The 12,515-nt window shown below is 41.2% G+C and overlaps 1 protein-coding gene across 1 annotated transcript in view; it reads right to left on the minus strand.

The window, feature by feature from the left end:
• Positions 1-3,171: 3,171 nt before the first annotated feature.
• The window catches only part of nucks1a (nuclear casein kinase and cyclin-dependent kinase substrate 1a), a 13,094-nt gene continuing 3,750 nt past the window's right edge, over positions 3,172-12,515 (minus strand). The window contains exons 2-8 of the mRNA XM_026344571.2: positions 12,048-12,097; positions 11,573-11,663; positions 10,213-10,259; positions 9,945-10,097; positions 6,457-6,606; positions 6,154-6,309; positions 3,172-6,002 (exon numbers count right to left, since the gene is read on the minus strand). Coding sequence (XP_026200356.2) covers positions 5,743-6,002; positions 6,154-6,309; positions 6,457-6,606; positions 9,945-10,097; positions 10,213-10,259; positions 11,573-11,663; positions 12,048-12,097 — 907 coding nt within the window. The 3' untranslated portion in view covers positions 3,172-5,742. The remainder of the gene's footprint in view (positions 6,003-6,153; positions 6,310-6,456; positions 6,607-9,944; positions 10,098-10,212; positions 10,260-11,572; positions 11,664-12,047; positions 12,098-12,515) is intronic.

Raw genomic sequence — 12,515 nt, forward strand, 5'->3', positions numbered from 1 at the left:
GCCTCGACTGGTTAAAGTGAGTGGAAAGAGGAGAGAGAAAAGAACAGCAGGCAACAAAAGACAACAACAAGCAAGAAAACACTGGATCAGTAGGACCAGCAACTGGACTCTGGAGATATACAGCTCCAAGGAGGAGGATACCTGCAGAGGAGAACAGAGAGGAACAGGGAGACAGAGAGGAGAGAGAAGACACAAAGTTAATTACATGAAATGGTAGAATTTGAATGGATAGAGGAGAAAGGAGAGAGGAGAGGAGCTCAGTGTATCAGTAGAGGTCCCCCAGCAGACTAACCTATATCAGCATAACTAAGAGATGGTTCAGAGTCACCTGATCCATCTCTAACTATAAGATTTATAAAAAAGGAAAGTTTTAAGTCTAGTCCTAAATGTGGAGAGGGTGTCTGCCTCCAGAACCTGAACTGGGAGCTGGTTCCACAGGAGAGGGGCTTGGTAGCTAAAGGCTCTGCCTCCCATTCTCCATTTGGAAACTCTAGGAACCACAAGTAAACCTGCAGTCTGAGAACGGAGAGTTCTGCTTGGAACATATGGAACTATGAGGTCTTTAAGATAAGATGGAGCCTGATTATTAAGGGATTTATAAGTGAGGAGAAGAATTCTAGATTTTACTGGGAGCCAATGGAGAGAAGCTAACGCAAGAGAAGTAGTGTATTTGTTAGTTTAACATTTGTTTTATTCCTATTGTCAGACACCGGGGGGAACACATGACGTGCAGTAGTTCTTAAAATGCATCAAGTTATTGTCTTTCTAATCCCTCCACTGCCCACATTTATGAAGGGGTAAAGTATTCAGGAATGAGATTCGTAACAAAAAACAATATATAATATTCCTAATAATTCATATTAGGGGATTAAAAAGATGTAGTCATATTTTGTGTTAAGTAACTGAAAGTGGTCCCTTAACAAGTTTGCTTCTGTCCCGTTGTTAAATTCAGCTAGTTAAATATTAACAGTATTCTAACAACAAAAAAAGGAACCGCGTCCTGTCGTGCATAGGAACATGAAGAATCTGTTTATGAAGTCAGAGACATGCGTTCTAGTACTCTCTGGTTCCCACGCTATTAAGTTGTGGCCTCTACAAAGCAACACCTCAGTAAGTTGCAGCAACTTCAGTGGTCTGAATGTCACCGGGGGACTCTACTTCCACCCCCAGCCTCAAAAAGGCAAACACCCAACAACAACAACAAACAATATTGGAATATTTGTGTCTTGTAAAAGTACTCGTTAGGTGTGTTTGTCTTTTTGCAGAGGACCTACCCTGAGGTGCAGCCTACAGAGTGTGCTAGCTTAATGACTCAAACTCAAATTCAAACTGCCTCAGGTCTGCAGGTCGGACTGAGCTCTTTCAGCAGCACCTCTCGCCGGGTCCCGTCATCTGTTAGCACCAAGGAGACAGTTTACAAATCCATCATCCCCATTTCTGGAGAGGTGGCGGAGGGATACAGATCTCCCAGGGTGAGTGGTTCGATTCCCAGTTCCTCCTGGCTACTTGGTGAGGTGTCCTTGGAAACCCCGTAGTCTAGTGCTGACATACCGTCTAGCAGCTGTCCACCCACAATTTCCCCAAGGGGATCAATAAAGTATTCATTCATCTACTTACTGTATCTTAATAGATCTATTAGTAGTTCAGAATTTAAATGTGAAAGTTCTGCTTCTGCTAATGTTTTAGTTAGTAATGAAATAAACGTTTGTTTTTTACTCACCCCAGCAAATAAAACAATGTGTAATATGTTCCATTGTCCTTTAAGACATTTTATTCACATATGTAATATATATTCTAGATTCATTAAACTCACATTGAAATCTTTTAATTACATTTTTCTGTTTAATTTTAATGACTACAGGGTTTAGAGATTATGAAAATCAAAAAACATTATCACAATGTTGAAGTATTTATTACAAGTTTGATTAAAATATTGTTCCTTCAGTGTAAATACTGTGCATCTATGTAGTTCGGTGCATGAAACCAAAATTATGGGGAAGACCAATGAGGAGATGCGTGTCAGCATCTACAATAGATCATCTCTGAAAGAGCTCGCTGTTTGCAAGGTGCTGTATCAAAGAATATTCATGGAAAGTTGACTGGAAGGGGAACGTGTGGTAGGAAAAGGTGCCCAAACAAAATGGATGACCTCTGTCTAAAGGAGATTGTCAAGCAAAGCCTCCGTGTCTTCAGGAAATGGGCTACAGCTGTTGCATTCCTAGTGCCAAGTCACTCTTGAACCATCAAGTTCACCATCAGAAGCATTTTACCGAAGCTAAAGAGAAGAAGAATTGATTAATTGGACGGTAGCTCAGAGGTGCATAGTCCTCTTGAGAGGAAAGAATTTAGCATTTCGTCTGAAAATGCAGGTCCAGAGTCTGGAGGCACAGAGAGATGATTCAGGGCCGTGTCATCTGCTGGAGCTTGTTGCATTTTTTCAAGTGCAAAGTCAATGCGGCATTTTAGAGCAATTCATGCTTCCGTCTGCTGACAGATTTCATGGAGTTTCAGATTTCCTTTTCCAGCAGGACATAGCTACCACTCACTGGATTACTGTGCTGGACTTTCCAGTGAACCCCACAGAGGATCTATGTGGTACTGTCAAAAGAAAGACGAGCTGCAGGCTACTGTCTCCACACCACAGGCCGACTGCCTCTCTGACACACCGCACGGATGCAGTGACTTATGCTCAATAAGTCCTGATCGAGTATTGAGCGTATATATGAACAAGCTTTACAGAATCTTTTTCATATTATATTCTAATATTTTAAGATGCTGTATTACTGATTTTTAAGCTAAAATAATAAATAATTTGTTTAGTTAGTCCACTGACATTTTTACATCTGATGATGAGGTATAGAACCAACATAACATCCAAATACTATGGATCAAGTTTAAAACACATTTTAGCCAGTAAGTTAATTTGAAAATGGCAGAACGTGAGTGTGTGGATGTTCTTTAAATGTAGGCAACTAAACACAGGCGTCCATGTTTCGCTAGTTTTTTCCCCAGCGTCAGTGTCGGCAGCATATCTGTAACCCATTCATCAGATCACATCACACTGCACATACAAACACAGAGCACTGCTCATCACCTGGCGCAGCATCTTCCCACTCGCCACCCGTACACCACACAGAGCTTAACGTCACAAAACAAGTAGTTAAATCCGTATAAAAAGTAGGTTGCCTTTATTAGAAGCTGGGAAACCAAAACATTATCAACATCGTCGTTAATACTTTTTTTGTAAGACCACAATATTTCCATCACCAGCATCATCATCGCTTCGCACTTTTTCCACAACATGCAAAAGATTCAAGAGTTCAGCGTTCCTTTTCCACACTGTTGACAAAAAGCTTCTCCACTTGGTCTCCTGTAGGAATCACATCTTGGCTTACATTTACATTGCCAGTACAACTGAAGGTAGATAGAAAAGAAACAAACAAAAAACAATACAGAAGAAATTCTGAATGGATGAAAGTGGAGAAATTCATAGCCTTATGCCATGTGCCTCCTGTGGGATGATGGACAGGGACCTCATTCAAGCCCTCAGCACTGTGAACTACAAACGGTATCTGATCCTACTGCAAACAGAGCTGTGAGAGCTTAACGTCAGTAGAAACAAACTTTTTTTTTCTTATCGTATCCAATTGCCTTAAAATGACAGTAAGGATTGGGTGCCAATTTAGGACCTGAATGTAGAAAAGCACAACAACCTGCTAATAAGGACGTCGTAAAACAATTGAATGTGCTTCTGAACCAAAAACTAGGTTCGAGTGTGTCCCGTTTCCATCCAGGACTGGTTTCTATTGCAGCCTTGGGATGAATCCGAGTTCCTCCTGAACATCATCTAATATATGAGGTTTTATTCCCAAGATCACAATAGCTGTTTTGTTTTTTTTTCCTTTTTTTGCTTTGACATCAAACACTACTAATCTCAAAAAAGGACAATCTAACAAGTGCTGCACCTGATCTCCGAGTCACTAGTTTCGAGATCGTTTATGGCTTTGGATGGTCTGCTGATCGTACGAGTTGTTGATTTGTTCTAAGCTTAATTTGCCGCGTGTAGCGAAGACCTAAAACGTGAGGACAGATTACATTCTCAGGCCTCCAAGTGATCTCAGAGCCACTACTGAAAATCAACTGAAAATTTAAGGCATTAACAGACAAATGAATGTCGAACATGTACTGAGCTGCTCGCTTCATCGCCTCGATCTTTTTTGGAGCCTCAGTAATCTAGAATTCTGAATTTAAAAATGCGTCCGCTAGTGAGAGATGGGCAACGAAAAGCTAAGAAAAAAGTGGACATGGATACCAACAGTAACCATTAAGCAGATGGGACTGGGGGCAGAAAAGGAGAAGCCAAAGAATGAAAGGAGAGGAATAAAGGAGGGAGGGAGGGATGGCTGGTCCAACCAGCCATCAGGCAGAACAGATTGGATAGGGTCGACTTTTTTCTTTAAAATCAAGATACATTTTATTTCTTTTCTTAAAAAACAAACATTACAAAAAAAATCTGAATAGAGAATTAGAACAATGAACCAACAGGAAAAAAAACAAAAAAAAAAACAACATTCATTTTTTAACTGTTGAAAAAACAAAACAAAAAACACCTCTTTTTGCATTTCTTAAAAATAAAAGAACAAAATAAAAGATTTCCAGGTGCCTGGCACAAGGGGTTGAATGTTGAGAAGATGCTGTAGCCATGCAAAAGAGGTGGGGGGTGGGGGTGTTTATTGTATGTAGCATGGTGCATCGTCAAAAAGCCCTACATACAACAACAGAAACTGTTTTCACACAGGCCCAAAGGAAAGAAAAACCCCAGGAGCGGACGAGTTTAAACAAACACAGACAAACACGCGCGCTTGCTTGAAACGTGTGATAGTGGCAGTCGGGCACGTGGCAAACAGCTCGGCGGTGATCCACTCCTCTGCCAGCAACACTAACTGTTTGAGCTATGAAGCAGCAGCTACAAGTGGAATACTTTTCAAAATGATGCGACCCCCCCTCCCCACACAAACACACTCGCACACACAGCTACACAAAAGTTCAGAGCACCCACAGTCTGAATGAAGCTGGGTAACTTGAAAAATAATTAAAAGAACATGTATCTTTAACAGAAAGGGACTGCTCTGCCCTGTTAAAACATGCTTCTGGTTTAAAAGCACAAAGTACCAGAGAGAGGGTTAAAGCATCAGCTCTGCGCCTGTCGACCTCACGTCGCTTTCTAAATACAGTGCTTCAGCTACTGATACTGGCAGCTTAGGCAGACAACACTCCCAGTAATATCAGCAAAGTAGACCAAAAAGAAAACGTAAACTGTGCCTAGTTATGTCCGATGATGGAAAATCCCAATGGGGGTGGGGGAGGGGGGGGCACACTAACACAAGTGAAGTGGTTAGTTCACACTCTGAGACAGATGCTCAGCAGCACTGAGCTCTTGGAAAAGAATTTTTGCACTAGGGAAACAGAGACAGGAGGGTGGGAGAAGCTTAAGAGGTTTAAAAAAAAAAAAACAACAACTTCTTAGAAACGCTGAAAGCTTGCATGTGTTAGTCGGAGAGGGAAGCAAAACAGGAAACAGCATGGCGAGTACAAACCATTGAGCCAGGCCACCATTAGAAGGGAGGGCAAAAAAAACCAAAACTTAATGCAGAGCAACAAAAGAAAACAAAAACAGCGAGAAGAGACAGAGAGAGAGAGAGAGACAGACATGGAGGATGGCCTTCAAACAGGTACCACCTCCTAGTCTTCTCCAGACGGTGCTTCCTCTTCTGAGCCATCCTCCTCATCTTCTTCATCCTCCTCCTCCTCTCCTCCGGCAGCCTCCTTCGTCGTTTTGAGGGCAGGGGACGTCTCTTTCTTCTCTGCCTCTGCCTCCTCCTCTTCTTCCTCTAGGGGGCTCTCGGGTTCCTCCTCCTCCTCCTCCTCTTTGGGTGAGCTCTTCTCCAGGGCCTTGGTGCTGGGGCGCCCCTTTCCCTTTCCTTTCATTGGGCTGGGGGTCACTGTAGGGTGGGGAAACACCATCACTGATCATCACATTCTACTTCAGTCCTACTTGTGACTTGTTTTATAGAATTAAATTTTTGAATAAAAGTTTTTATTTTATATTTTTATATGAAATACATCGTCTGATGCTGCAGCTACGCGTCTCACCTGTGGCCTTTAGTCTGGGTTTGGGACTCTTCTTCTCCTTCTTGTCCGGCCGCCCCCGTCGAATCACCTTCTTGCTGCTTCTTTTCTTGGAGTGACCATAGTCGCTGTCATCATCGTCCTCCACCATAAAGTCTTCATCACTGCCAGACTCATCAGCTGCACATAGAAATGGAGTGCCTAAGTATTTTCTGACATACACACTCTTCCAGAACTCTAGCATCAGGCAGAGGGAAGGGCAAGTTCAAATTAAAAACATCAGTTTGTTTGGTGTCATTTTGCTGTATCAGCTTCAGCTCTACATACGGTCCATGTAGGATTCCTCCTGGTCTTCGTGCTCCTCGTCCTCGCTGCCACCATCACCCAGCAGAATCTCCCTCTGTTTGGACACAGCCTTGGAAGCTGCCTGACGCACGGTACGCTTTCGACTTACTTCCCTCTCGTCATCACTGTCATCTGCACAACAAGACGCATGTGGTTCTTCAGTGATTCATCCCATGCCAAGTTATTTTTTATCTTGAAAGTAAAGTAAAACAGTAGAACTCTAATAGCACCAACAGCAGGGCACACTGAGCTGTTTACAAGTCACCAATTTAAGCTTACGTGTGGTTGTGCTAACTAAATTGTTACTTATACTTCTAGTATGGAAATAAACTAACTAATGTGTAACTCTGCTAGCTTTAATGATAAATTATTTGGCGGTCGCTATTTGTTCATCTTTGAGCTAAAAAATATACAGTATTTATATATATAAAAAAAAAAAAAGCACTGGGCCTGAAACACACTCCAGCTGCCTTCACTGCCTCTTACCTCTGATAACACTAACAAATAGAAATACATATGTTGCATTAACAGTGTGTGTAACACCATATTATTATTAACAACTAAAGACTATTTTAATTCCGAATCTCTTTGATTATGTGACATAATATTGATTGAATATAAACCTTTATAATTTATGAACTGCATAAATGGGTATAAAGCCACAGCCTTGCTCAGTCTCCTTTAGTAAGGAATATAGGACCTGAGCTTTAGAACATGAATTTGCAAATTGAACTAAAATATGGCTACCACTACCCAGAATGCAATGCACTTTGACCTTGTTGCCCATCTTCTATGACTAAACTTTTTATTTTTATATTGTTGTATTTTATTGTTTTTATAATAAACCCAGCCTCTTGTATTTACATTTTTGTGTTTAAAAATTATTTAAATCATATTTTCTGTTTGTCGTATTCCAGACTTTTTCCTCCTGTGACTTGGTTAAACGGTGTCAGCATGTAATCGGCTTCAATTGTTCCAGGAAACTCTGCTGCCATCCTTTACAGCAGGGGTTTCAAACTCGTGGCCCGATCATTTGTGGCCCCCGCCTTCATATGAAAGTTTAATGTTAGTGCGGCCCTCGAGTTTTATATGTATTACAGTGTTGTGTGCAGAGCTGAACGAACCAACCAATCACGGTGGGGTATATGGGTCTCGGGGGCGGGACATCGGCCGGGCTTAATCCAATCAGAGAAACATTTCTCAATGAGTGACAGCAGCGTTGCCATGGAGAGTTTTCAGCCTGACTGCGGCCTCGTTTCTATGAAGCTCATGTGGACATTCGTCCCAGTGCTGCGTTCACAACACTTCGAAAAATAGTTTTTTAAAGTTGCTGCCCAGCGGGACATTATAAATCAAAGTGATGCGTTCGCGGTGGGTTCAAAGAAAAGTAAGGAACTCAGTGCAGCCTAATATAGTCTGCAGTCACAGAGCGATGTTCAGAAGAAGGTTAAAGGTTAAAGAACTGTTAATACAGACATTTGAATCCGAATACAGCAGATATAGAAACCACATTTAGTCGCTGACTAGAGGAATGTCATTATTATTATTTTCATTATTATTATTATTATTATTATATTCTTTATATCTTTTTTATTTATTTAAAAAAAAAATAAAATAAAGAGATTTGAGAAGATAGGATTTTTTTTTTAAACAAAGCTTTTCTTGAGGAAAACCTGATGCGGCCCAGCCTCACCCAGACTATGCTTCCCGTGGCCCCCAGGTAAACTCTGTAAAGACCCCTGCTTTACAGTTTCATCACAATACATGATTTGTATATCTAAATATATTTTTTTAAATAAACAATAGATTTAAGTTATCTTTTTCTTTCCTCTCTTCCTACTCGCAGCAGTCATGCTTTTAATTAGTGGATGTAGTTTATTCTTGGGAGTAAACCGAAGCAGTATATTGGATTACGAAGCCTTTTAACAACGGGACATACACCACCATGATGTGTCCATAAGACCGTAGAGGTCCGCAGTAGAGCAATTCTTGTGAGCCGTTTTATTCTGTGCAGGACATTTCAAGTTTCATGCTCCACAGTAAACCATCGTCAACTTAGTGCCTATAGATATTAATATTAATTTCTACACCGAGGAGTCACAAATATTAGGAAAGTTGTTTTGAAATCAACTAAAGACTGTAGCGATCACCCAGACCCAGCAGCTAAAAAACAAAGTCTGCATGCCTTCAGGGGAAAAAGGGCTCAGACATACATAATGATAATATTGTTTAGACCATCACTGGGTTAGTAGATTAATCAGAAAAGATGAAATGCTGTCAAGATCTTTCAGACTCAGCTCAGCAGATGACAGTGATTGACTGATCAGTCTGCTCTATCGTACCTTCCATTCACGGTAATAAATCACTGCTGCCTGTCACAGTGTTGGGGAATGTTGAAGCCAAACGACACAATCGGTCAATATCGACGCAACATGTGAGTAGAATACACTGAGCACGTCTGGGAGCTATTATGCCAACACACAGTTAAAGTAAGGTGAGTTTTTAGTTACATATGTAATGCGCTAATATTAATTTTAATGGCACAAACAACTGTTCATCACTGCCTGAACTGGCAAAACATCCTGGACTCTCAGAATAATCCCACAGCTACAAAACAACCTGCTGAACAACTTGATGTCATACAACTTACAACTTGTTCTCTTATTGGAGAACAAACTCCCTGTGCTGTGTATATTGTAGTTCCATAAAGTATTTGTAACATTAAACAAACATGGATGCCCCAGGCTCCCTACAGTGGCTTGGTTTATAAGTTAATCCATATAACCTAGCTTGTCTAACATCACTGAAAACAAAACTAAACGTAGCCTAGAAATACATATTTTCACCTGGAAATATCTGCACAGCTGGGAAGTCCTGGATATGCCACCAGTAAAATGTATCAGTACTCAGTGTAGGAGCTGTTGTTTATACAGGTAATCTCTTTTGTGTTGATGTTCATCAAGCTTTAACAAGACTCTCCACTGCATGGCACTGTCTGGCAGACTGTCTGAGCAGATTTAGTTCAAGATGGTTTTAGCATGAGCCTCAGACAGTTAAATTGAAACCAGACAGTTTCCACAAAACAAGTGTCTGATGCAGTGTTCATCTACATGACTCCCATGGTGACTATACAAAGGTTGTTTTAACCTCTGCAGCCCTTATGCCCCGTCACAAAACGTCACACAGCTCCCTCTGGAGACACAAACGGCTCAATGAATTTTTCCCCACATACATGATAGTACTTTTAATGACTTGTAAAAGACGTTAATGTGCAATTAGTTAAACCGTCTTTAAGCAGCTGAAAACCTCTGAAACAGGTCAACCACAATTCAAGGCTTAGGATTGAATTCTAATAAAATCTACTACACACACCACAAATACAGACCTTCAGTTCAGTTTCATGTGGAATTTATCTACCGAGTTGAAACATAATCAGATCAGTGTGTAGAAGGAAGGAACACGATCATTACCTGCAGCTCGTTTTCTCTTCGGTCCCCTCTTGCCTGGTTTCTCCACCTTGGCTTTCTTTCCCTTTTTCCCTCTTTTCTCTTCATAATCGCTTCCTCCATCTTCATCTTCTTCCTCTCCAAAGTCATTGTCTTCCTCATCACTGCCAAAATCATCTGCAGCAGCGAGGCAAAGGTCAGTGAGTCGTTTCTACAGCGTTCAGTCTCCACTAATCAAACTCCAGCTGTTACCAGCCTACTCATCTCAATCAGAGAACAGACAGACACTTACCTGCTGAATCATTTTTGGATTTAGAGAGCTTTTCGTCCGAGTCCTCACTAGGGGGAAAGAGCAAGAAAGAAGAGTCTTAGTGTCTACAGTAAGAATAACCAGGAAGACTAAGAACAATGTACAGATTCTTTTGGATTTCACTGAGGAGTTTGTCTTTAATTTGTATAAATAAATTCATGGACAGTGAGTCAGTGTCCCTCCTGGATTGTTAATCATTGGAAGTGGTAAGTATTTTTGTTAGTCGTTTCTGGGATGAAGCTCCTAAATCTATAACATTTACAGCATAAAATCTCTCAGATTTGGCTCCCATTTGTTTGCATGCTTGTCTGCCAACAAGCTTGTTAAACCTCATGATCATCATAGAAGTGCTTTCTGTGACTGGAGAATAACCCTACATTAAAAAAAGGCAGTTTCTTGTAACAATATGTCAAAGCACAACCCCTATGTTAAGGTGCAGGACAGTCTATGCCACTATAAGTTACAACCATAACAGTTCTGCTATTGTTGGCTGGCTAACAACCACTTCGCGGTTGAGCAAAGCGTGCTGCATTTTTGCCATGTCTAATATTCATCAATTCTCACCCACTGTGATGGCAGACATTTCAAATGATATAAACACGTATCCATTTAGATGTGGTCAGAAGACACTTTGTACAAACTGGTATGTTTCAAGCATACCCCTTGACAATACATTAGGTTCAAAATGGACCTTATGTTGGGCACATTTGAAAAACGAACCATGTGAAAAGAGAGTGAATCAAATGACCTGTTTACATCTATGGTCAGCATGCAGAGCTGAGATATATCAATTATAAGTGCTGTTATGGATTTCCAGTAAAGTTCATATGTAACATGTGACGGCATCCACAAACACTAGCAATTTCAAAGAGGCAGCACAAGTCCCACCCATGATGAATCAAATGCAGCTTGCTTCCCTCGCCCACAGTCTCCACCAGCGGATTTTTTTTCTCTGTTCCAGCCCGCCCACCATCCCAGCTCTGCCAGACAAACTGCTACAGCACACCTGGCTGTCCCCCCTCTAAAACATGGACTGGACTAACTACCTTTCTTCTCTCTCATTCTGTGCTGCACAGGCCCTACTATCTCCTGTTGTCTTAGTGCCTACTATGCCCATATGTCTCAGGAGGGTCTTCATTTCTCTCCTGCTCACACAACCCAAGTCTCTCTGCATTTGTATGTTGATGTAAAGTCCCTTTCTATGGGATGTATTGATTTATATTGCTGTCAGTGTGTCTTGCATTCAGGAAAACAACTATATAATGCACAAAATAATCACAAGTAGAAGATAAACATGATACAGGAAGCTGTAAGTCATACTAATCTGCACTGAGGGGCTCACCTGTCATCCTGTGAGTTCTTTGAGCGCTTGTGCTTGGGCTCCCGAGGGGCTGTGTGCACCTTCTTGGGCTTATCATCACCATACTCCTCATCTACAGAAAAAAGACAAGATTTCAATTTCAGTTTTTTTACTCACGCATTTACACCCAAAGACACGTTCTCATCACTGCCATCATGTTTTTGTCCCATCTCTCTGCTTTTCAGTAGTAGTATTTTAAGGATATGTGAAAACCACAACAAAAACAGAGAAGGTTAAAGGACTAGTGGACACCCCTGAATAACTGGAGCTTCCATCCTGACAGCTGGACTAATTATCTATTGGACAACTACAGACCAAACTGCTACTCAATGAGAAAGATTTATTGATTTGTTTCAATAACTTTGGCACCATATCAGGTTAACTTCCAAGATCAGTAAATCCAACAGTCATTTTATCAATGTTGCCCATTACGAAAACACACCTACACCTCTCTTACCTGCGTCGTCAGACTCGTTGAATTGTGAGTAGTTCACCACTTTCCTGTTCCTGTGGGGGGGGGGGGACAAAAAAAGTGCACATTTCATCAGATTAATTTAGAAAAGGACTAAGTTACTTCCCTGCCCACACCTGGTACTGGACTTGTCAGTAGGTGCAGAATGGTGGGGGAGTATAGGCAACAAGCTATTATATATCATGTCCAGCTCAATTCAACAAGCACAACAGGTCAGTATGACTGTCTTGGTTATTTTATTTGGATTGAGAAGCCACAAGCAGCCGCTAAACTGGACACTGGTGCCCCTTCTACAGTTTCTGTGTCTAATTTGGCAAAGTGTATGAAAGAAGCCTCAGGTGACAGCAACTTCAGCTGTAGTTCAGGTAACACACAAGCAGTAGGTGTGTTAGTGCAAGGTTTTAACTTTAGGCAAATTAGTGTGAACTGCACATATAAAAGACAACTTAAAGT

This window comes from Anabas testudineus, chromosome 5, assembly GCF_900324465.2.
Source record: "Anabas testudineus chromosome 5, fAnaTes1.2, whole genome shotgun sequence".
NCBI classification, from domain to species: domain Eukaryota; kingdom Metazoa; phylum Chordata; class Actinopteri; order Anabantiformes; family Anabantidae; genus Anabas; species Anabas testudineus.